At 54.1% G+C, this 23,526-nt stretch overlaps 1 protein-coding gene across 1 annotated transcript in view; it reads right to left on the minus strand.

Annotated features, from left to right (window-relative positions):
* Window positions 1-19,726, minus strand: part of RAB11FIP4 (RAB11 family interacting protein 4) — a 116,237-nt gene extending 96,511 nt beyond the window's left edge. Inside the window, exon 1 of the mRNA XM_055318602.1 lies at window positions 19,568-19,726. Coding sequence (XP_055174577.1) covers window positions 19,568-19,726 — 159 coding nt within the window. The remainder of the gene's footprint in view (window positions 1-19,567) is intronic.
* Window positions 19,727-23,526: the final 3,800 nt, after the last annotated feature.

Here is a 23,526-nt window from a genome sequence, read left to right on the forward strand (position 1 = left end):
CAGGGGCCAAACCACTGGGCCACCCAGGGATCCCCTCCATGTCCATTACTGCAGCAAACATTTCCTGCACTTCTTAGCCAGACTCTGCCCCGTGGGGGAGCCACACAAGTTCCCAGGAAGCTCGTAGGGAGAGGACAGATGTCTCGCTGTATTTTTGAGTGAAGTAAAAATAGCCTAGGGAACAGCATAAAAGGGTGTAGATGGCTGTCAACACTGCCACATGCTCAGGGGCAGGAAAATATCACTTCTAGACTCTGCAGGTGGAGCTGGGCTGGAATCCCACTTCCTCCACTTCCCAGTTGTGTGACCCGGGATCCTTGTACTCATCTTCTCTGATCCATAGCCTCTGCCTCTTGGAGTGTTAGGATTTAAAGGGAAAGACGTGGGGACTTAGCCTGGAACCTGGCTCAGAGCAAACTCTAGATAAAGTCAGAGATTTGGGAGGCAGACTGTACCTGGGAGCCGGGCACGAACCTGTTGGGACAGGTGATCTCTGTGTGCCTGTAAGGCCAGTCCTTCTACCGCTTCTTTTTACATTTCTAGTTGGGTAAATTTACAAAATGGGTTGGATCACTTTTAAATCAGTAGGGAAAAAGCCAGTGAAATCTTTTATTCTTAAAAAAATTACTCCCAGGATTGTGAGGATAGATAATACAACCCCCTAGAAGGTGCCATCCAAACCCCCAGTGGGAGGGAGCCCTGAGAAGAAGACAGAGGGCCTAGAAGGTGTGGGGGATGCCATGGGGCCCTGGAAAGGGGTGGTAGTTTTATGGGACTCTACAAGACCACAGGACTGAACACAGCCATGGGGGCATGGGCTGGGGGGTAGAGGGACAGAGCAGCCAAGGCCAGGCCCTGGCGGAGGCTGAAGGGCTTGGGAACCGCCAGCTGCCGCATGTGGCTGGAGGGCAGGGGGATACTAAATGTGGGGGGCCCGGTGGACTTTCCCCTCTGGTGGGTGGGGGTTTTAGGAGGGGCCTCATGAATCAGGTCTGGGAATTGCCTGAGCCCAGAGCACATGGTGGGCAGAGATGGGAGACTGGGGACGAGGACATGGCAGTCCAGAGGAGGAGGCTGTGAGGACCCAGGACTTCGAGGGAGAAGGAAAGAGGGGCCAGGGAAAACTTAACAGCCTATGTATGGCAGGACTGGCTTGATTTGAGGTGGGGATGAGGTACAGGGAGGGAGATGAGGCCCATTGTGGGGACAGTGAAGGCCATCCCTGGGCAGACACCCAGGAGGAGGGGAAGTGCAGGGTGAGGGAGTCCAACTTCAGGTTGAGGAGGAGATTTTGGTTGGAAGGGCTGGGACTCCAGGGTCTTTTCCTGACCACCCATCCAGGTCTCCCAGGCTCTCAGACAGGTACCTCCCTGGCTAGGCCTGGTGGCTGCCAAGAAAGGTTCCCTTCCATTTCTTCTTACTAATGACATCAACTTGTCTCCAAGGGTGGCAGTGGCAGCTCTGATTCCTCCCCATGGGGGCAGATGCAGGGAGTGCCTCTGACATGGGAGACGAGAGTGGCCACCTGGCTCAGCACCAGAAGGTTGTGGCTTGAGGGCTTCAAGGGGCCAGGACTTCAAGAAGGCTGCAGGTCTGGACTAAGTCCCCCAGGGGTCCCCTTGCTCAGTGGCCCAGCCAGCCCAGTACCCCAGTGCCCGCCCATGTGGCCAGGTCCAGGAACCAGCCGTGCTGGGAAGAAAAGGAGGAAGAAACAAGGCCCTGTTTATTCCATGGGATGGATGCCCCCTTGGCCTGTCCTGAGCACCTCCAACCTCAGCGTGCCTGTGAGACACCTGGGCACTTTGTAGAGATGCAGATTCTGATTCATCAGGGCTGGGGCGGGCCCTGCATGTCTAACATGCTGCTGGTCCCTGGAGCACTCTGGATTGTGATGTTCTAGGTGACCTTCAAGGACCCTCCTGGGATTCTGAAGCAGGAACACAAGAGGGAGTCTAATCTGTGTACACCACCTGGAACTCGGGGGTAGCAGAGTAGGAAGGGAAATTGAGGGTGGGCCCCAGGATAGACGGGCTATCCCTAATGCAGGTGTCATCACCCCAGGTGGAGGTTTCCTGCCACGAAGGCAGGGAGCTCACTGTGCAAAGGGAAGGGCATCTGTCCTGGGACACTGCTCTGGGGTTCGGGGGAGGCACTGTGCTCAAAGGAGGCACTGCAGGAAGGTGCGGCTTGCATCCACCACTGGCTCTGACCTCAGCGTCAGGCCCATGGTTGGCATCTTTGATCCTTGGGGTAGGCCGATAGGTGCCACCCCCTCTAGAGCTCTGGTTGGTTTGGGGCCCTTTATTTAACGTGTAATGGGAATATCTGCTCACTGAAGGGGAGTGTGGGCCTGCTGGAGCTGGGAACACTGCCCCTCACCAGTGCTCCCTCCCAGGCTGTGGTCCCAGGACCCCACCTCTCCCATCTATCCCACTCTGCTGCCCTCCCAACTGACCCAGCTCCTGGTTCTAAGCCCCCGCCCCCTGCACCAGGCCTCAGCCCCAGGCTGCCCTCCCTCAGACACTGACACGTCAACTAAACTCAAACACAAATGCCTTCCTGCCTGCCCTCCGTTACCCCTTTACCCCGAGAGTGGAGTTCACCGGAGCATCTCACAGCCTTCCCGTGAGCTGAGGTTTAGCTACTTGAAACAAACAAAATGTGGTGGCTCCAGCCAGAAATTCCAATGTTGTTGCTGTCAACACACCAGAAGACGGCACAATAGAAAGCTCACTAGTTCTGGAAACTTCATTAGGAAATTTCTAAATGAAGGAGAGAAGAAAGCCTTGCTGTAAACCTACCATGAGATGCTGGGTGAACCCTGACCCTCTGAGCCTCAGTGTTTCCATCTGTGAAATGGGGTGGGCAACCCACCCACCTCATACCATGCCCAGGGGGCCAAAAGAGATCATGGATTTGAGAGTGCCAGGCCAAGCAGGCCTTTGTCTAATGACACCCCCACCAGCCTCACTCCCCTGCGTGACTCAGGCTCCCTTCCTGCTGCGGAAGAGGTCAGCCAGACGCCAGTGGTGACTGCAGAGGAAGATGTGATGTCCCGCTTCCCAGCAGTTCCCCTTGAAGAAACCTCACAAGGATCTCAGAGGTGATGGTTAAGACAGCTTGGATCAAGCTCGGGTCCATAGCCAGACTCCATGACCTCAGATCCCCATGTCTCTCACCAAGAGGGCCAACTGTGGTGGGGTTGCTGTGCCAGTGGGGACAGCAGAGACTAATGTGGCCCTGTCCTGACAGTCCCTTGTCCTGTGAGGTGGGAGGGGGGGCAGCCTCACAAAGGAAGCCAAGGGGACCCTCAAGAGGCTGAGCCTTTGCCCAAGGTCACAGGAAGGTACTTCTTAGGGAGCACTGAGGCGTCCTGTGAGAAGGGGGTTCTGAGGTCAAGGCGTCAGAGGCACGCTAGACTAAGGTGAGGGATATGTAAGCCCCTTTCCAAATTTGCTTGACCTTGTGCCCTGGTCTTTGCAGGACCAGGGTCTCTCAAACTCAAGGTGGAACCCCTGCTCTGGCCACTGCCACTGGCAGCTTCTCGGTTTTTGCACAGGATGTTAAATGGGCCATTTTCCCAGTAAAATGGAATCTGAGAGAGAGGAGGGTATGTGACTTGTGTAGTCAACTTGCCCTATTCCCCGTGACCAGGTGGTTTTTGGGGTGCAGCTCCCAGGCTGCCTGCACCCACCCACTAGGTATCTCCATGGGTCCTGCCAGAACCAAGCAGTTCCCTGGGTGGAGGAGCAGCTCTGGGGCCCCAACCCTGAGTGCCAGGGGGCATAAAGGCACCAGGGGCTGCCACGTCTGGATTTTCTTCCGCATGTCCTCTCGTCCTCTTGTCCTCTCAGCTGCACCCATCCCTTTTCTCTGCAGGAGGCCCTGCATTCCCAGTGGCTGGTCCCATGCAGAGCAGCACACCACACTGGGGAAGTTCCTTAGGGCCAGCGGGTTGAATCCTTTGCTTTGAGGGAGCGCTTTGCAGAGGCAAATTTCTTTTCCAGGCAGCACAGCAGCAAAAAGCAGAGGCAGGAGGGTTCATACATGATTTGTACCCTTGTTCGTAATGTATACCTCTTGGGGTGCCGGGGGACTCAGTCGGTTAAGCGTCTGACTCCTGGCTTCCACTCAGGTCATGATCTCAGGGTCGTGGGATTGAGCCCTGTGTGGGGCTCTGGCTCAGCAGGGGGTTGCTTGAAAGATTCTGTCCCTCTGCCCCTCCTACTGCTCACGCATGTTTTGTCTCTCAAATAAATAAATAAATCCTTTTAAAAAAATGTATACCTGTCCCCCAAACTAAGTGGACTGGAGCTGTGGGCTGAAAGGAAGCAAGCAATTTAAGAGGGTTCCCGGCACCATTCTGGGAGCCCCTGGGACACCTCGTTTACCCTCATATGGGCCCTTGAAGGGAGAGTTCCTGCCCTCTGTTACTAGACCAGGAAGCAGGCTCAGCAGCACCAGGGGCCAGGAGGGGACCCCAACATTATGATCTGGAGCCTGTGCGGCCTCTGGGCGGAAGCCTGGGGGATATTTCCAGCACAGGCCTGCAGCATCTGGTGGTTCCTACATTTTCAAAGGCCTTCCTGGAGTGTCTGATGACGAGACCTGGGAGGGAAATCAGATTGAGTGACTAGTGACCTCACACAGCCAGGGACAGCAGGCCTGGGGCCTTTGGGCTTTGAGCCTAGCACATGCCCTCTGAGGCTGGCAAGGGGGTGCTTGGGTGGCTGTGGTGAGAATGTTCCAGCCACAGTGGGGGTGATAGCAAAGCCTGCACAGACTCAGATCACACGGTACAACCTCTCCAGGGGAGTGACAGGTCCTGGCTGGCTCTCTGGCTGGCTCCCTGGCTGGGCTGAGTGTTCGCTGAATAACAGCAATAATAATGATGACAATGATATAATCTGACAATGAGACAATGACGTGGTGGGGGGTACTATTAGCCAGGTGTACATGCAGTAACCCATGTACACGTCACAAGCTGATGGAGGAGTTTCTATTATTATCCCTACTTTACAGGTGAGGCCACTGAGGCACAGGGAATAAGGGCTTGCTTGCTAGGAAGGGATGGAGCCAGATTTCAAACTTCAAGAGCCTGTACTCCTTCCTGCTGTTCAGTTCCCTCTTGTATCCACTGTGGCAGGCACAGTGCCCATCACAGAGCTGTGCTCACATGTTTTTCCATCGTCATCATCATCATCCACAACCTGGGGCCACATACAACAAGGGATAGGGGCAGCAGCCAGCACCTCCGCAGCCGGCCATGCCCAGTGCTGTACTTCCTCTTCTAAATGTCCCTTCAGCTCTAGAGGGTTCACAAAAATAACTCCCCCCCCATAGAGGGCTTAGGGTGCACCAGGCATGGCGCTAAGTGCTTCGCCTCATTCTCTCAATCCACTGTCAAGGAGAACGGCATCATATCCCCATTTCACAGGTGAGGCTCAGAGACTCAGCCCAGGTCACAGAGCCAGCAAGTCCCTGGGACTTGACCTCTGACCCGTCCAGCCCCAGAGGCTGAGTCTTCTCAGCCTGGGTTTGCCTGCACCTCAAGGCTGGAGTCCCCCACCAATTCACAACCAAAAACACCTGACTGCCTCTTGCCAGCCCCTTCCCTCTAAGGTAGACCACCTCCCACAGCAACAGGAGCCTGGGCAGCACTGCTTGCGAGACCACCAGGGTAACTGCAGCCCAGGCACCTATCAGCCTATTTTCCTAACTTGCAGCAAGGTCATGTAGTCAACATCCTAGCATGCCTCATTCCCAAGCCCTCCTGAGTTAGAGCAATTCCCGTACCCACCCCTGTTCCAACTACTTCTAGAAGCAAAAGTAATTGAAGTCATAAATACAGGGAAGGAAGACATAATAAAATTATTGCTTTCTGAAGAGGACATGATTGCTTACTTAGAAAATCCAAAGAAATCAACCAGAAAATTACTAAAAGTAATAAATGAGTACATACCAGTGGTGAGTTATGAGATAAATTTAGAAAAATCAATTGTATTCTATGTGCTAGTGACATGCAGCTAGGAATAAAATCAATGGGAAAAAAGTATTTCATCTTCAGTAGTAACAAAACACATTAAATATTAAACATTAATTTAGCCTAATTGTAAGACATTTATTTTTATGTTAATATTTTGCTCCTATTGGGAAAATTAAACATATAGTAAAGATGGCTAACAATAAATTTAAAAACAATACCAAATGAAGACCTTGAGAACGTGTTATATGCTTTATAAATCCATAAGTGGTAAAGAGTATCAGAGAGTTTTTTTTAAAGGTAATGATGATTGATGTCTCAATTTTAAAATGTTTTATGCTGACTAATGAGCAAAATTTTATGTTGCATTAAAAATAAAACAAAAATATCTCTGAGCATCAAAAATAGGAATGATGGTAATGGATTATAATAACACCCTGGAAAGAAAAGCATGCGTGAGTCCATAGTGACATTCAGAAAAGGGGGTGAAGGAAAGATCTTCGCTGAACAACATGCCCTCTCTAGAAGAAATGATAGAATTAGAAAAAAAATCACCATTTTGCTGCCACCAATGTAATTTACGCAGCAAGGAACATCAGTGGATGCTAAAGCCAGTGCGTGAAAAGCTGCTGGGGAATCAAATATTTACAGTGTCTCAAATCACTGCCCCCTAGAATGTTCATTAATTATAAAGGGGAAGAGGTACATTATATTGAAGGGGTCAGGCAGGCAGAGCCTTAACCAAGTGATTAAACTCAATAAAGGGACAAACTGGTGTCACGTGTCTTCTTATGTGATGCTCTGAGAAGTCCACACTGTCACCTCTCCTTGACAAAAATGCAAAGAAACAATCAGAAATATCCAGATTATGGGACAGCCTATGGGACAACGGCCTGGACTTGAAAGAAAATGTCAATGTAGTGAAAGCCAAGAACATAGATAAATAAATCAGAGATACTTCTAATTTCAAGGAGATGAAAGAGGCATGTGACAAACCAGATATGATATGTGATCCCTGGCTGGATCCCGGATCAAAAGAGAAAGAAAAAAGAAGAAGAAGAAGAAGAAGAAGAAGAAGAAGAGAGAGAGAAAGAAGCTAGGAAGGACAGTTTGAGAACAACTGTGGAAATTGGAATACGGATTGAATCTTAGATGATACTGTTGAATTAACATAATTTGTAGTTACGATGATGACACTTGTTTAGGTGGGAGACTGTCCCTGTTCTTACACTCTAAAGTGTTTATGGGGGAACTGTCAAGATGTCATCACTTACTTAAAATGCTTCTGTGAAACAAAACAACACCGAAGAAGATAAGTTATAGATGGATAATTACCGATAGAGTAAAAGAAAGTGTATGTGGCCAAATGGTAAGAGCTGATGAATCTAGGAAGGGTATATCTGGGTGTTCATCATATTCTTTAACTTTTCCTTTTGAATGTAAAGGGTAAGAAAAAAACAGAAAAGGAAAAAACTAATGGAATTCAGTTCTAGTTTAGAAATAAATTTAAAATATTAATAGAACTGAATGTTGGATGAACTTCAAAATAAATTCCAACTTGGGAGGCGGTGCCTGGGTGGCTCAGTCAGTTAAGCTTCTGCCTTTGGCCTGGGCCATGATCTCAGGGATCCTGGGATGGAGCCTGCTCAGCAGGGAGCCTGCTTCTCCCTCTGCCCCTCTCTCTTCTCATGCTTTCCCTTTCTCTCAAATAAATAAAATCTTAAAAAAAAATAAATTCCAAGTGGGTTAAAGTTAAATATTTTTACAAATGGGGGGGGATGCTTTGGAAAGAAAACAGCTCATTTATTCTTGCTAGAGATGGGAAATAAGTTCCTAACTACCACTGGGGAGGAAGAATTTCATTTGCCCTTCGAGGTCCTTCTGGCTGGACTAAGAATCAAATTGACATGACAGATTAACAGGAGAAAACCAGATTTCATTTCATATTTATGGGGAGCCCACACAGATGTGGAAATTCCAAAGACAGTCAGGCAAAATGAGGTATATGGTCATCCTGAACTGAGCAGAAGGGGGTAGGGGTCTGGGGCTTCAGAGGGAAGGAATGAAAACCACAGGAAGATGAAAAAGAATACATGTTTGGTAAACAAATGTTGGGGCCACTTAGAATCAATGAGACTCAGAGGACTGATTAAACAGGCCTTGCCAGGTTCCTCCCTGTCTACCATATCCAGTTCATATCATAATGTAGTTAACTAGGTGACAGAGCAGGTCCTCTATCTCAATTTATTTTAGGCAGTCAGGGGGAGGTAAAGAGTTTTTCCTGAATCTGCTGGGTTTTGATTTTTTTTTTTTTTACTCAAAATAACCTTCACTCCAAAGTGTTCCATTCTGAGGTGGCCTGCCCTTGGCCCCTACACTACTATGAAAATGATACATATAATTAGAAATAAAGCAGACATGATATCATTGAAAAAAGAAATATTCAAATGTAGGAAAATTTTCAAGTAATAAAATGTGATCAACAAATACAAAAGGGAGGCAAGTATAAGAATAGAAAATGACAAGCAGTTCTGAAAAAATATAAAGAACCAATTAAAAAAATATAAAGATCAAAACAAAAGTTCCTCTTGATTAGTGCTCAGAAGGGACGGATACAACAGTTTATGCAGAAATACCAAGAACAAATAGCAACAGGGGAAAAATGCAAACTCTCATCAGTGATCAAAAAAGAAAATGTAACCAAGTTTGAGATACTATTACATATTTATTATACATCTATCAAGCTGGCAGAAACAAATTTAAAATAATACTCAGTGTTGTTGGAGATGTGGAGAAACAGGCACCCTCATGCCTCAGGCGAATCATATCAGAGGCAGGGGAGGGGTGGGGAGGGGACAGATAGGAAGAAGCCGACGACCAGACCATTGGATGGCCTCACCAAGGGCAGCCAGAAGCCCAATACTTCTGCTCAGATGAATGGGCAAATAGACTCTTGACTTCACCCACTCAGTGTCTAGGACATGGCAGCAGATATCTCCCGGCACTACCCACTCGGGGTCAGGTTTTTGAGAAGCCCACAGCAGAGGCCAGTCCTCTAGTTGGCAGCCAGGCAGCAGGCTAGGAACAGAGCTCAGGCAGGCTGGGACCTTGGCGATAGTGAGTGTTACTGAGGGAGGCCAGCCCAGTGTGCAGTGCCTGGGACTCTTCCCCCAAGCACCCCCAACTCCACTCTCTTGGGGCATCATCCAGGAACAAAGCTTCCTTTGGGCTCTACCCTCCCCCTACCAGCTCAGGGGCCAGGGGCTGACCAGCCAGCCCAGGTACCTCTAGAGGCCATACAGCTCATACACTCTGGTCATAACCACATGTGGGTCACTGCCAAAGACACAGTGTGGATATTAAGGCATAAAAATACCATTTGGTGCTGGTTAGCTTTCTTGTTCTATAGAGTTGTTATAAATTGATAATATTTGGAACTTTCTTGTTTTTGAAATAAAAAGCAGCTGTCCTGGGAGGGATCCTTGAGCATGAGGGCAGGCCTCGTGAGCTGTGCAGGTGGGTAGACATCCTTGAGCTGGGCTCAGGCCCTATCACCCAGCCACCTAAGTGGGGAGCACAGGACACTTGTGACATGATGCCCTCTCCTACTCATCGAGCACAGTGCTGTGAAGTCCAGTGGACGGCCCGGAAGCCACCCTCTGACCCTCCACTCCTCTGTCGCCTCACCCACTTCTTTCTGCCCCTGCACCAGGGCAGTGGTCTCCATGTCAGCCTCTTTTCCCCCAGCCCCATGGGACTGCCAGGCAGGTTTGTCTAAAACACAGCGGAGCCACATTATCATTTTGCTTCAACCCTTTTGATGTCTTATCCAGCCACCTCCCCATCTGTCCACCTGCCTGGCAGCTCGCTCCCTCTCCTACCTGCCGTCCCTCCTGCCCCGCGGGTCTCTCTTCTGGCATAGCTATCCTTTCCCTCTGCCCTGGTCGACCCTGTTTAAGATTCCACCGTCAGCCCTGGGAGGCATTCCCCTCCCCAGGCAGAGTGAGTCTCCTGTCTTGGCACCCAAGCCACCTGGACAAGTCTCCAGTGCTGCCCGGGGCACAGAGGTGAGCCCCAACTTCCCTCTTAGAACATCCCCGCTATACCCACTCCCAGGGTGAGCCCCTCAGGGAAGGAGCCCTGTCCTAACCAGCTGTATGCCCTCTAGCCCCAAACCTGACATAGTGATATTAACAAATATCTATGACACTTAATCTGTGTCACACGTGGCGTTAAGAGCTTGCTAATATTATCCCTGCCTTACAGGTGAGGCTGAGCCACCTGAGAGGTTATGTAACTTTGATTCACACAGCTAGAAGGTGGCAGAGCCACCTTCTCCGACCAAGTGTGCCTGAAGTCAGCGCCCTGACAAAGTATTACTGCGGCCTGGCCTGAACTGAGATGCTGGGGGAGGTGGAGACACGGGGAGCAAAAGGAGGTCAAGGCTGGCTGAGGCTGCAGGGCCTTCGTGGCTGGGAAGGGCCTGCAGCATGGGCCAAGATGACGAAGGAGCCCAGAGAATGGGGACAGGGCACTGTCGGGTGTCCTGTTTGGGAGCTGGCCCCCTGCCCCTGCCCTACACGCCTGAAGACCATGGAGGATGATGGAGTGCCTGGCAGGAAACCCACATGAAACAGCAGAGATGCACAATTTGCAGTGAGGTTGCTGGCAGCCTCTCTCCGCCCTAAAACCTCAGCTCCTGTTGCCACCTGCCTTTCCATCACAGCCAGGGCAGCCAGGCCTGTGGGGCCCATCCCGGGCACCTGGAGGGCCCCCCCCCGCCCCTGCCACCCTGCAGATTATAAACCTATTTCTAATTATGGCTCCAGCAGGGTGCTGCTCCACCTCCTGAACCCGGGCCACCCCAGATCTAGAAAGCCAGACAAAGCCTCATATTTGAGGCTTCTCCAATGTCAAATTTCTGAAACTCAGACCTGATCATCCTCCCCCTCTCTCTCCCCCTCCTCTGGAAAAACCTGGAGGCACTAAGGAGACCGCTTCATTTATTTATTTATTTTAAGATTTATTTATTTATTCATGAGAGAGGGAGAAACATGGGCAGAGAGAGAAGCAGGTTCCTTGCAGGAAGACTGATGTGGGACTCGATCCCTGGACCTGGGATCACACCCTGAGCCAAAGGCAAACCCTCAACTGCTGAACCCAGATGTCCCAAGGAGGCCGCTTTAGAGCCAGACAGGCCTGGGTTCATATCCCAGCTCCTCCACTTACTGGGGGACCCTGGATGACTCACTTTACCTTTCTGGTTCTCAGGGTTGTTTCCAGGATGAAAGAGAATGAGAACTATGAAGATAGCAAAAATCATTTCTTCACACCCCCCCGTCCACAGGAAAGTCACTAGAGGCTGAGCCACTGGACAAGGGAGGTCTAGGTCTAGAAGAGTACCAGGCAGAAAGGGGTCAGAGGCACACCCATAGGACTGAGACCAGCGGGGATGCCAACAAGGATCATGGAATAGGTGGCCTGAAGAAAGAGGCACCATGCTCCAGTTCCACAAATGGGGTGATGACCCCCATTTTCCAGATAAGGAAACAGGTACATCCATCCTAATAAGCAGCTTTGAAATAATCTAGGCCTTCGCTTCTTACGGTAAGGGCTCAGCCCTCTCCAGACACAATGGCCAGTGTCGGAAGTGAGGAATTAAAACCAGCTAACTCCAAGGCAGGGAGGCACATGCTGGGGTGCTGCTGCCCATCCACGACTCATTGGAGCCAGCCAGCCAGCTAGCCTCAGCTCCTGAGCCCTCCATGAGGTCACTGTTTGGCCCCTACTCCAGCCCTCACCCTCACTTTCCCTGTCCTTCCTCTACCTTCTCCACAAACAGCCACATGTCACTCCCTGAAAATTCCAGTCCCCAGCCCTGGATCTGTGCTTAGGCCTCAGGCCTGGAAGAGACTGGTAAATGCTGTTTGTATGGTGAATGGATGGGCAGGGGAGGCTGGTGGAAAGGTGAGTGAACAGATGGATGGACAAATGGATGGATGTGTAACAAATGCATGAGTAGATGGGTCAACAGGGAGGCAGATGTTCAGATGGATGGATGAGCAGATAGATGGCTGGCTGGCTGGCTAAGTGGATGTTTAAGTAGATGCACTGTCAAATATGCAGGTAGATGGCTGGATGGATCAGGAGAGGGAAGAATGAGCAAAAGATGGAGCTTCGTGGGACAGATCTTAGCTCACTTATATGAAAAAGAACTCAGCCAGAGCCTTGTTAGGACAGAATGGGCTGGCCTAGGGAGGCAGTGAGTCCTCAGCTCTTGGCAGGGCTGTTCCAGAGTCACACAAGCACTGAATGTACCCTTACTCCCCTCTTTTGTTTTTGTTTTTTGGTATAAATCAGCCCTCTGTTTTACCTGTCTACCCTGTCCAGGTATTTATTGGTCTTAGATTGGGATCTTCCTGGAGACAATGGCCACTATAGGCTAATGCGCAATCAACACTGGCTTTTGGAGGAAGCTGGACATCTTCTTTGAGTTTTGTGCTACAGCAAGTGAGACATGGGTGAGACTCAGGGTCTTAGGTCTAAAGGGAACTTGGCGACCTGGAGGCTTACTCTACTCTTGCATCACTTGTATGCAAATTTCTACATTCTGAGCTGCTTTGTTCCTCCATCCCCAAGAGTGTGCAACTATGAACAATGGGGCCCTCAGCAGTGACCCCAGGGGTGGCAGGTTGGTGGCCTTAAGGTATGCCTCAGTGGGGGGGGGTCCAAGGATCAGAGGGTGCTGTGGGTGGGGTTGGGGAACAGCATAGAGCAGAAGGGTACAAAGAGCCCCAGTCTAATTGGGGGATGGCTTCAGTCAGAGTCCACTGGAGAGGGCCAGTAGTCATGTCAACAGCATATTCAAGCAACGAACTATGGCCCTGGCCAGTTCCTACTCTGTGCAGGGAGGGGGCAAGGAGTAGCTCTGAGATGGACAAGCTGACAGACAAGCAGTCAGCATCCTGGATGGAAGACACAAGGTTTGAGATGTCCCAAGCCAGCCCAGCTGAGTCCCTGGGGCCATAACCTGTGCCTGGCTTTTAAAGCGGGCTGAATCACACCTTAATCAGGTTCTCTGTTTTTCCTTCAAAACAACTCCTCTGTTGTGGGGCCATGAGACAGAAGGGCCAGTGTGGAAGAAGAAGGTCAGTCAAGGGTCTGCCAGCAGAAGCAGGCCTGAGGCGCATTCCTTGGGCTCATCCACCCAGTGCTGGCACACATCTCTACGTGGATGTCAGGTGCATCTCCTGACTTCTTGCCCAACCCGCCTCCCACTTCAGTCTTCCCCATCCAGCAAATTCTCCAAATTCTCTCCTCTCACACTCTACTTTCCATGGGCTCTAGTATCCAAACTCAGCCACTCCTCCTCCTCCACGGCTGCCCTGTTCTGACTTCCAGCATCTCTTGCCTGGAGAGATCTCCCTCCCTGCCCATCTCCCTTCACGCCACAGGCCGCCTGGCACATCTCTAACCTCCAGGCCTGCTCCTGTCTCTGCAAGGGTCAGCCACCTGCAGATATCTGCAGGTGCAACCAGTCCCCGACTTCATTACACAAAAATGTGCCCCAGGACAGAAGAGGCCTCCTCCCCATCATTCTAAGGGGCAAAAGTCTTTATTTGGTTTCGTCTCGTACCTAGTGTCTTCTTTGTACCTAACACCAACTGATAGCAATTTTCATTCCTTTGCCTGTCTCCTTTCCAACTCCAGGCCACCCTGGTCTCCCAGTGCCAGGGAGAGTTTTGGCATACAGCAGGCATGCAAGGTGTTAATGGAGAGAAAAATAAAATTTTTAATCCTGAAAACATCTAAAGACAACGCTTACATGAAAAGGCATTTCCATTAAGGCTACACTTATAAAAATTTCAGGGCCTTCACCCAATCGTGTGTGTGTGTGTGTGTGTATGTGTGTGTGTGTGTGTGTGTGTAGACAGCAGTTAACGCACTCATGACATTCATTCTGTTTCCAGGTCAGCAGGCATGTCCCCTATCCCTCCCTCCACCAGCTGGCCCAGCTCTAACCGTCACTTGGGACTGGCAGCCTCTCCTTCTGCACTGGTGGGACTGCTCAGGGCTGGGGCTGGGGCTGACTTATGGCTGCAAGGGCCACAGAGCCCACCACAGCAGGAGGCATAGGAGCCCCGTGGCTTCACACACTTACCCCAGGGTGAGGTGAGGAACCTCCCTCCTCAAGTCCGTGGAAGGGACCCACGGACAGGGTTGTTGACCACTGCAGATGGTGGAGGAGCCACCCAGGCCACGGGAGGAGGACAGGTTTCTCAGCTATCTGCCCCCCACCCACCAGGTTCCTGCATTCGCCCTCTAGGCCCACAACTCCGGGGAGGCATGAGAGAGATCCTCAGCCACAGGCCAAACGCTGTTCCCTCTGTCCCAGCTTCCACCACCCCACCTCCTTTTGCCTTCTTTGCCTCTTTGGTTCTCTTCCTGAAGCCAGGGAACATTCCTGGGCCTTGGAGTTGGGGCCAGGTGTAATATCCACTCTGCCCACCCAGGCTGGTAATTCTGAGCCCTGGGGCACCCACCTGTGAAAGGGGGGGCAAGTCTTACTTCACAGGGGGACAGCCCAGCACCTACTGGTAGCTCAGATCCTCCTCCAGCCACAGGAACTGCTTTGGGGGCGTGTCTTGCTGTTTGGAAGGCCTGATTCTATTCCCTCATTCAGATCTCAACAGGGAGGCACCAGGCATCTGCCTGCAACCAAGTCTTACACTCCCTAGAGCTTTCATCTTTTCTAGAACCCAGTATCTTGGGAAGAAAGCTATAACCTAAAGAGGTGTGCCATATGGATTCAGGCCACTTCAAGAATGTCCAACAAGATGGACCAGACCCCATGGGCTTTCATCACACAGCCCTCCTCCCAGCACAGCCAGGTTGTGGTGCGGGCAGGTCAGAGGCCAGAGGCCGTTGCATCCCAGCTAGGACTTGCACCACCCACTCCCAGCCCTGGGGCGTGGTACCTTGCACTCACCCCTATGCTTGAGGGACTGCACCCTCTAGGGAGCACCCAGCAGGAGCAGAAGTGCAGGAAAGAGGTCTTTCACTCTTGTTCTGTTCCCCCTTCGTGGGCCACAGGCACCCCGACCTTGTCTTCAAAGCTCAGGACCTAGGCCTTTCCCCTTTGTTTTGTCAGCTCGGTCATTTCTAGCATGTCCCCATTAGGCCAGGACACATAGAGGCCACCTGTTCACCAATAATGCCTTGAACTGCATTGTTTAGGAGTGACTTGTTGGGGCTTTGCAGGCCTTTTGGGCCCCTGCTGATTCCATCCGTCAGTGCTGCCCAAGTCCAGACCCTCCTCCTCTCTGACTGTATGTCATAGTCTCCTGCTAGAGCCAGCCTGTTCCCAAACACACATCCAATCTTCTACAGAGAATGGCTGAGGCTTTCCTGATCTTGCTATCACTTCCCTACCTCCCAAGCTCCAGCCGCACCTGTGGGGGACATGAATGCCTCATCCCCAGTGGGAAGGACAGGCCCCCTGCTCAGGGGAGCTGGTGCTCTGTTAACAGATGGCAGAGATGACACTCAACTACTTTTGTTTGCAATTTTTCTAGCAGGAAGGATGGTCTTCAAACTGGAAAGAGGACAAGCATGTGGCCCACCTCTGGCTGCTCTGAAGGTCTTCCATCCCCAGACTGCTGAAAGGTTGCAAGAGGGGCTGGCAGCTCTGAGCTGAGAGCACCACAGATGTTGTGGTGCAAGAGCAAGTCACAGACCTTGACCTCAACCCCAGAAAACCCCTGGCCCAGAACAGCCTCACAAAGGTGCCTGCAGGTTTTAGAAGACAATCATAACAAGTGCAGGAGCAGTCCTGACAGTGTGCCTACTCGGTGACCCTGGACTATGTATGTCACATATAGGAGCTGGTTCAAGCCCCATGATGACCCAGTGGAATGGGGACTATTATCATCGCCACTCTATGGATGAGCAAACAGAGGCTGAGAAAGGTTAGAAAAAAAAAAAAAGACATAAGAAGTCAACATGGTCTTGTCATTGTCTGCTCCCACATACTAATGACTTTCAGGGTTTGGACAGGGGTGTTTCCCCCCATCTTCGCATTCTTCAAAAGGTCAGCCTTTGTGTTGCAATTTCAGGTACTCATATTTTCATCAAATTTTCTCTCTTCTCTTTTCTACTATGATTCCTAAGCCAATAATAAATCAGGGGGGTGTCAGAGGCCAACCTTATATATACATAATATCATTACTAATTCAAGTGCATACTTTATTCAGACTTCCTTAGTTTTTACTTAATGTCCTGTTCTTGTTCCAGGATCCTGTCTACATTATTTAGTTGCCGTGTCTCCGTAGGCTGTGCTTAGCTGTGACAGTTTCTCAGACTTCCCCTGGTTTTGATGACCTTGACAAATTTGAGGAATACCAATTAGGTGTTTTGCAGAAGATCCCTCGGTTGGGGTTTGTCTGATATTTTTCTCATGACTAGACTGGGGTTATGGGCTCAAGGAGGAAGACCAGTGAGGTAAAGTGCCTCTTATGACATCACATCAAGGGTACACATGATCTATCTGACTTATCACTGTTGATGTTGACCTTGATCGTGTGGCTGAGCCAGTGCTTCTCAGGCTTCTCTGCTGGAAACTCACTCCTTCCCCTTTAGAAGGCAGTCACTACGCACGTCTGACTAAGGGGTGGGGAGTTATGCTCTACGTCCTTGAAGAGTAAATTATTTATTATTAATTATAAATTATTTCTGTATGGGAAATGCTCCTAGTATACATTTGTTCATTCATTCATTCAATCATTTATTTATATTAGTATGGCCTCATGGTTATTTTATACTTTGCAATCTAGTAGCAAATTTTGATTTCTGCAAAGGATTCTGGCATCCTTGGTGTTGAGGGTAGTTGGTAAAATGTGGGTAACCAGCCCTGAGAAGTTTGCTGAACCCCATATCTAACAAACAACAGTTATCCAGCCTCGAGCACTAGTGGGTTGGGAAATCTAGGTCTCCACCTGATTTTTGAACAAATAAAATAGAAATTGTCCAAGCACGTAGAGTTTTGAAGGGATCCCTACCTGTAGAGAAGTGACTTTCCTCCATTGTAATGTATAGTGAGTAGGGAAGCAAAATGTTTGTCTGTGGGTCTGCATCAACAATACAGCTTGAATAGAGCCGCCTCTACTAGGCCCTGTCCGTGGTCCTGCCCTGTGTTTGCAATCAGCCTGTGGATTCAGACAAAACACCTGCTTTTCCAACCTGCAGGCAGGATAGTGGCTGAGAGTGCTAGAGATGGGATCTTAAATTTTCTCTATCGTCTATTACCAGGAGGCAAAATGAACAAGATGAAATGTAATAGGAATAAGGGCCAAGTAACAGATTTTGATTCAAGAAATCACTGACACAGATAAAAGGCCTGATCTCAACAAGTCAGGATCATTAAAAATTTTTTTTTCTTAAAAAGGAACTGCATTAGAACAGAGAGACCTATGGGTCATGACAACTGACGCACTGCACAGTTCTAGACAGGAAACTGGTTTAAACAAAACAGTAAAAATCGACATTTTGGGGCCAAACAGGGAAATGTGAATACGGTCTGCATATTAAATGAGACGAAAATTTACTGAAGCAGAAAGTGATGATCATTTACTGGAAAAAAAATCAGGTTACAAAACAGTATGCACAGCATGATCTCATTTTATGAGGGAGATCTACATATAAGCATAGAAATAGTTCTGGAAGGATGTGACCAAGGTGTTACAGCAGATCTAGCCTGGGAGATGGAACATAATACTTTTATTTTTGCTTGCCCATATTTCTAACTTCCTACAGTGATTATAAACTGCTTCTGTAATAATATAAGATGATGCTGTCAAAGGAAAGAAATCACTGACCTTTCTCCAGGATTGAGGGGAATCCTGGTTTGGCAGAGGTTTCTAAGAAAGATCCTTGGGGTTTTGGTGGCCATAAAGTCAATATGAAAGAAAAGTGTGGTACACCACGCAAAAGGCAGCCTCACCTTGAATCACCTGCATGTGTGTCAGCTGCTGGGGTTGGAGCCATCCCTGGGTAGGGGGTGCTCCTGACTCAGGGCCTCTGTGTTATTACTAGGGCGGCTCCACGGCCATAAGCCACAGATTTGGCCCCTCTGCCAGGTCATATGGAAATGGCTGGCGCTTCAGGAATACAGGGTATTCGACCCAGAGAAGTAAAGATGGGAAGGAGTGGATGGGAAGCAGTAAAGGGGGCAGGAGCGCTCTTTTCAAATATTTAAAGCCTGTCACATAGAAGAGGGACCCAGGAGCGTCCCTTTGCAGAACCGTGCCGACTATGTAACAAACAGGTTTGGCTCTGAGGGAGAAGGTTCTAACAACAGCAGCTATCCAGCTCGGGAGTAAAGGGACGACACTTGCTGGGGGCTCAGGTGGTTTCCTGCACAGATTGCTGGAAGAACTGCTTCGCTGTTCTGGAACTCCAGGTTCAAGCAGAGCGAGGCAGGTGCTGTGCTTTGTGTCCCGTGTGCTGGGGCTCTCCCTATGCTAAGGGGCTGCTCAGCTGGTCTCAGAGGGAGCCACTGGTGAGGGTGAGGGGCTTGGCTGGCCTTAGGGGAAGGAGAAGGATCATGATGGCTGCAGGAAATGTGGGCTCCAACAGGAACCACAGCACTGAGTTTCCTGGGATGGGGAATCTGGGTTCTTAAACTTGATACCTGCCTCATCCTCTTCCACCTACTGCTCCCAAATCCTCGCCATGCCCAAATGCTATGGAGAGAGAGATGATCATCTATCATCTCCCCCTTGCCAGGTGACAGAGAGGCAAGGGTCCAACCTAACCACGTCAAGGTTTCTCCCACAATCCAGAATGCTAGGCCTGGGGTCCCCAGGGACAGATTGTGAACCACTGGCCCACCTGAGGCCCTCAGCCCCCCTGCTTCCCATGCGGAGCCTGAGGCCTTAGGTGGCCTTAACTCACTAGGCGGGACTTCTATTCCCAGGAGAAGACCCTGGGCGGGTCAGAGTGGGCAGTGACAGGAGGCTGGGGATGGATGCTCTCCTGCCAGGTGGGTCCCCTGCCTTTCCTCCCAGGCACAGTCACCAGTCCCCGTGCCCATGGCCATGGTCCAGGGGGCATTTACTGATATTCCTCCGCCCACCCCACTGGCAACTCCCACCCTCTGATGCTTGCCCTGCTAACAACCAAGGGAACTGCTTTCCCCAGACAGACGCGGGCCTACCACAGGAGACACTGCTCGGCTGCCCTCCGCCAGCTTGGCCCTGGCCGGCCTGCCGCAGCCACCGGCCGCCGCCGCCGTGAGGCCTGCCCACCGGGGCCCGTGAGCGGCCAGCACGTGTCACCCCCCTTCCGTGTGCAGGGTGGGCGCTGCCAGGCCGCAGAGCGCTCCTCCTTGGCCCCCCACCCTGGCTGGGCCCAGCGGGGCGCCCCCCCCCCCCCCCGCGTCCTGGAATTCGGTTCCCACACACCCAGCAGCCGGCGGCCCGCAGTGCAGGGCGGGGGAGGGGAGGTGGGCTGGGAGGCCCCCTGGGCTGCCGCGGGCGCGGCGGGGGCGGCGGGTCCCAGCCCGGGGACGGCGCGCGGCGCCCTTACCTCCTCGCCCTGGCCGAAGCGCAGCCCCAGCGCCGCGACGCGCTCCACGCGCAGGAAGCCGTCGGGGTCGCGGCCGCACACCTCGAACACCTCGCGCAGGCGGCGCACGGAGCGCAGCAGAGCCGCGGGGGCGCCCGCCCAGCCCGCGCCGCCCGCCATCCGGCCGGCCCCGCGGCTAGCCCGAGCCCCGCGCCGCCCGCCGCGCCCGCCGCAGCCCGCCCCGCGCCGCCGCCGCCATCGCCGCCCGCCCGCCGCCGCCCGCCGCCGCCCGCCGCCCGCGCGCCGCCGCCACGCGCAGCCTCCGCCCGCCGGCGGCCGAGCAGTGTCAGCCGCGCCGCAGCCCCGCGCTCCGGGCGGGCGGGCGGGCGGGGAGGGGCGGCGGCGCGGAGGCTGCAGACAAAAGCAGCCGCGCTCCCCCGGGCCGGGTCGACCCCGCCCAGCCGCCTCGCTCTCCCGCGGGCCCCCCAAAACCGGCGCCCGGAAACCGCCCCCCGCACGGAGGCCCCGCCCTCTCGGGAAGGCTCGAGGCCGAGGCGCGGGGCCCCGCGGCACCCCCGCGACCCCCGTCCGCCCCGCCGCGGCCACTCGGCGCCCGCCCCGCCCGCGCCCCCCCGTGCCCCCCCGCGGTCCTCGGGCCCCGGGCCCAGCCCGCGCCCCCAGTGCCCCCTCGCGGTCCTCGGCGCCCCAGCCCGCGACCCCCCGTGCCCCCCTCTCGCGGTATCGGCGCCCCCAGCCCCGCCCGCGCCCCCCCCGTGACCCCCCTCGAGGTCCTCGGCGCCCGCCCCGCCCCCCCCCCCCCCCCCCCCCCCCCCCCCCCCCCACCCGCCAGGCCCCCCTGCGCCCCCCGCGGCCCTACAGAGCCCGCCCGCCTCGCCCCCCGTGCCCCCCCCCGGTCCTCGGCGCCCCGCCCCGCCGCGCCCCCCCGGGCCCCCACCGCGAGTCTCGGCGCCCGCCCCGCCCGCGCCCCCCGTGCCCCCCTCGCCGGTCTCGGCGCCCGCCGCGCCCCCCGTGCCCCAACACTCCGGTGCCGGGCGCCAGGGGGGGGAGGTCCTCGGGCCGCCCGCCGCGCCCCCCCGTGCCCCCCCTCGCGGTCCTCGGCGCCCGCCCCGCACGCGCCCCTGCGCCCCCCGCGGACCTCAGCGCACCGCCCCGGCGCGCACCCCCGTGCCCCCCCCTCGCGGTCCTCGGCGCCCCGCCGCGCCCCCCCCGTGCCCCCCTCGCGGTCCTCGGGCCCCAGCCCGACCGCGCCCCCCCGTTCCCCCCTCGCGGTCTCGGCGCCCGCCCGCGCACCCCCGTGCCCCCCCTCGCGTCCTCGGAGCCCCGCCCCGCCGCGCCCCCCCGATGCCACCCCTCGCGGTCCTCGGCGCCCCGCCCCGCCGCGCCCCGCACCCCCCGCGGCCCTCGGCGCCCCGCCCCCTCCCGTGACCGCCGGGTACTCGGCGCCCCCCCGCGACCGCGCCCGAGCGACCCGCAGGCGCTGCGAGCTCCGACGCGAGCGTGATTGCGACACTCGACACTCGTCCGAGGACGCGGAGCCCCAGAGAGGTGGACCTACCTACCCTCGGCCGCCCAGCGCTGAGACTCCGGGCCAGGCACACCTGGACGCTCCTAGACTCCCGCCTCCTGACCTCGGGCTGGAAATAACCAGCGCCGGGCTCCGGGCCGCAGGTCCCTCAACAGCACTTTGGGGCCAGGTCGCTGCTGGGGAAGGACACGGAGACTCGGGGCAGGAAACCGCTCCAGCCCCCAGGGGCACTCGGACCGAGGAGGTGGAGAGGAGGCCGGAGGAAGGGAAAACAAGGCAACTCACCCACCAGCTCACTTAGGAAGGTTTCCACTCCCACCCTGCGTGGCAGCCCCGGAGGCCCCAGCCTCGTCCCCCAGGACCCACAGCACCTGCACGCCCGGACCTGAGCCTCCCCCAGCTGGCACTCAGCCGAGCCTCCACGGGGGCTCCTATGCTGACCCCGAGGGCCGGGGGCCCTGCAGGATCCCGCCTGTCTCCTCTCCCGCCTCCGCCTTGCTGTTTGGGCATGCCGGGCCCCTGGGGCTCCGGTTGCCCCCAACCCAAATGCAGGCCTCGGCTGAGTCCCCTCCCGCTTAGCACTCCCGCTTAGCTTTCCGGCTCGCTCGGTCAAGAGAGCTCATCCAGGAAGCCCTCCCTGATGGCACACCATCTTGCCTGTTAGTCTGAAGTACTGAGTTCAGTTGCCTTCGTCCAGATGCCTAGTTAGTTGTATAATTCTGAGGGGGAGGGGAGCCCATCGCCCCCAGCATGCTGGAAAACCCATCAGGACAGGATGCGTCTTCAGCATCTTCTTGTCCCTCATCTCCAGCCCAGGGTGGGTCCCGAGGAAGCCCCAGCCCGGTACCCACGGGAGCCAAGAGCGGGGTGGAGACCCAGGCAGGGGCTCTGGAGTGGGCGGTGAGGAACCTCTCTTCCCTGGCCTCTGGTCTTCCTGCTCAGCTTTGAATGGGGCTACATTCCTCCTCTGTGCAGCCCCAGTTCCAGGGGTGGGTGTGGCCTTTATCTGCCCTCCCCACCCCCTTGATACTTGAATTCCTCTGCAAGCCCCTCCTGAGAAGAGAGGCTTGGGAGTTTGAGGATTGGAGCGTTCAAGATGCAGTGAAAGTCCAAACTGGGAGGTCATGGGGTAGGGTTAGAGGTTGGGGGTGGGGCTGGTTCTGGGAAGAGTGTGGGCTTCTGTGCCAGCTGGATGCTCCTTGACAAGATACTTTGAGTCTCAGTTTCCACGTCTGTACAATGGGGGTAATACAGTACCTGCTGCAGAGTACAGTACAGTACCTGCTCTAGGCCAAAGATTAGCACTAACCTGTGCATATCAGCTGCAGGAGGTCCAGTGAGCCTGAGGGCAGGGAGGTAGGCTTGTAGCAGCTGGGGCTGCTGCCTGCCCCTGGAACCCTCTTGTGAGTTCGTCCAAGTCCGCCTGCCCATTTTCTCTCACCAAAGAGGCTCACCCAGAAAGGAGATGAACAGGAGCTGGGGCTATTGTCTGCGGGAAGCTGCAGAAATGGCTGTCAGAGCCCTCTCTGGCATCACATCCCCTAACTGGGGGACCAGGAAACGCAGACACCTCACCCAGTTCACCTTGGGTGCAGGGGTGGGGGGGCTCAGATCTGAGCATGAACAAATCCCAGGTGAACCAAGCCCAAAGCCCACAGTCAGATTTGTGGTTCTTCTCCTCAAAGACAAGGTCACACCAAATTCAAAAGCTCCTTTTCTCAGGGGAGCCCTCCCTGACCCTTCACTCTCCTCAACCAGTGTCTGTCTGCAGCTTTACCTCGGTTGGGTGATGGTTTGATGGACGCCTGCCTCCCCCACCTTAGGACTGGGTCTGTGGCTCAGCACTGTCACTGGGGCCAGCAAGACGTTGCAGGCATGCCCTCTGTGTTGTCACATTCCTTCTGTTAAGTGCCTATGTTGTATGGGCATGCTGGGGAGACAGAGAAAAAAGGAGCAGCTACAGTCCTGTCCTTGCCGAATTGATAACTGGGCAGTCATGACACATGTGACCTGCACTGAGGGCCCAGACTAGGAGACCCCGGGTGGCTGGAGGCAGACCTGGGACCAGAGTCCCAGGGCTCCCAAGTCCTTGGTCAAAGAGCTCCAAGTGCAGCCCCAGCAGCTCCGGCAAGAGAGTAGCCGTGCCAGAGCTGGAACCTCAGAGTGGAGGGGCTTGCCCCAGGGGACCATGAGGCCCCTTTGGGGGAGCAGTGAGCAAGAAGACTCAGAGCCTCTCTCCTCTCCTCCCCTTCTTCCAGGTGACCCAATTCCCCAGGTGATTTTCAACAGCTGCCTCACCAAGCACATCTGGGAAATACACATGGAAGGAACAATGGGATTCCAGCCCATTCTCTAGGGAGAAGGCTCAACAGGCTTCAGCCTCTCCCATCTCCAGTCTCTTCTCACCCCTGTCCTGGAGCATCCCAGCTTCCTC

The sequence above is a fragment of the Nyctereutes procyonoides genome, unplaced genomic scaffold (genome assembly GCF_905146905.1).
Source record: "Nyctereutes procyonoides isolate TBG_1078 unplaced genomic scaffold, NYPRO_anot_genome, whole genome shotgun sequence".
NCBI lineage: Eukaryota > Metazoa > Chordata > Mammalia > Carnivora > Canidae > Nyctereutes > Nyctereutes procyonoides.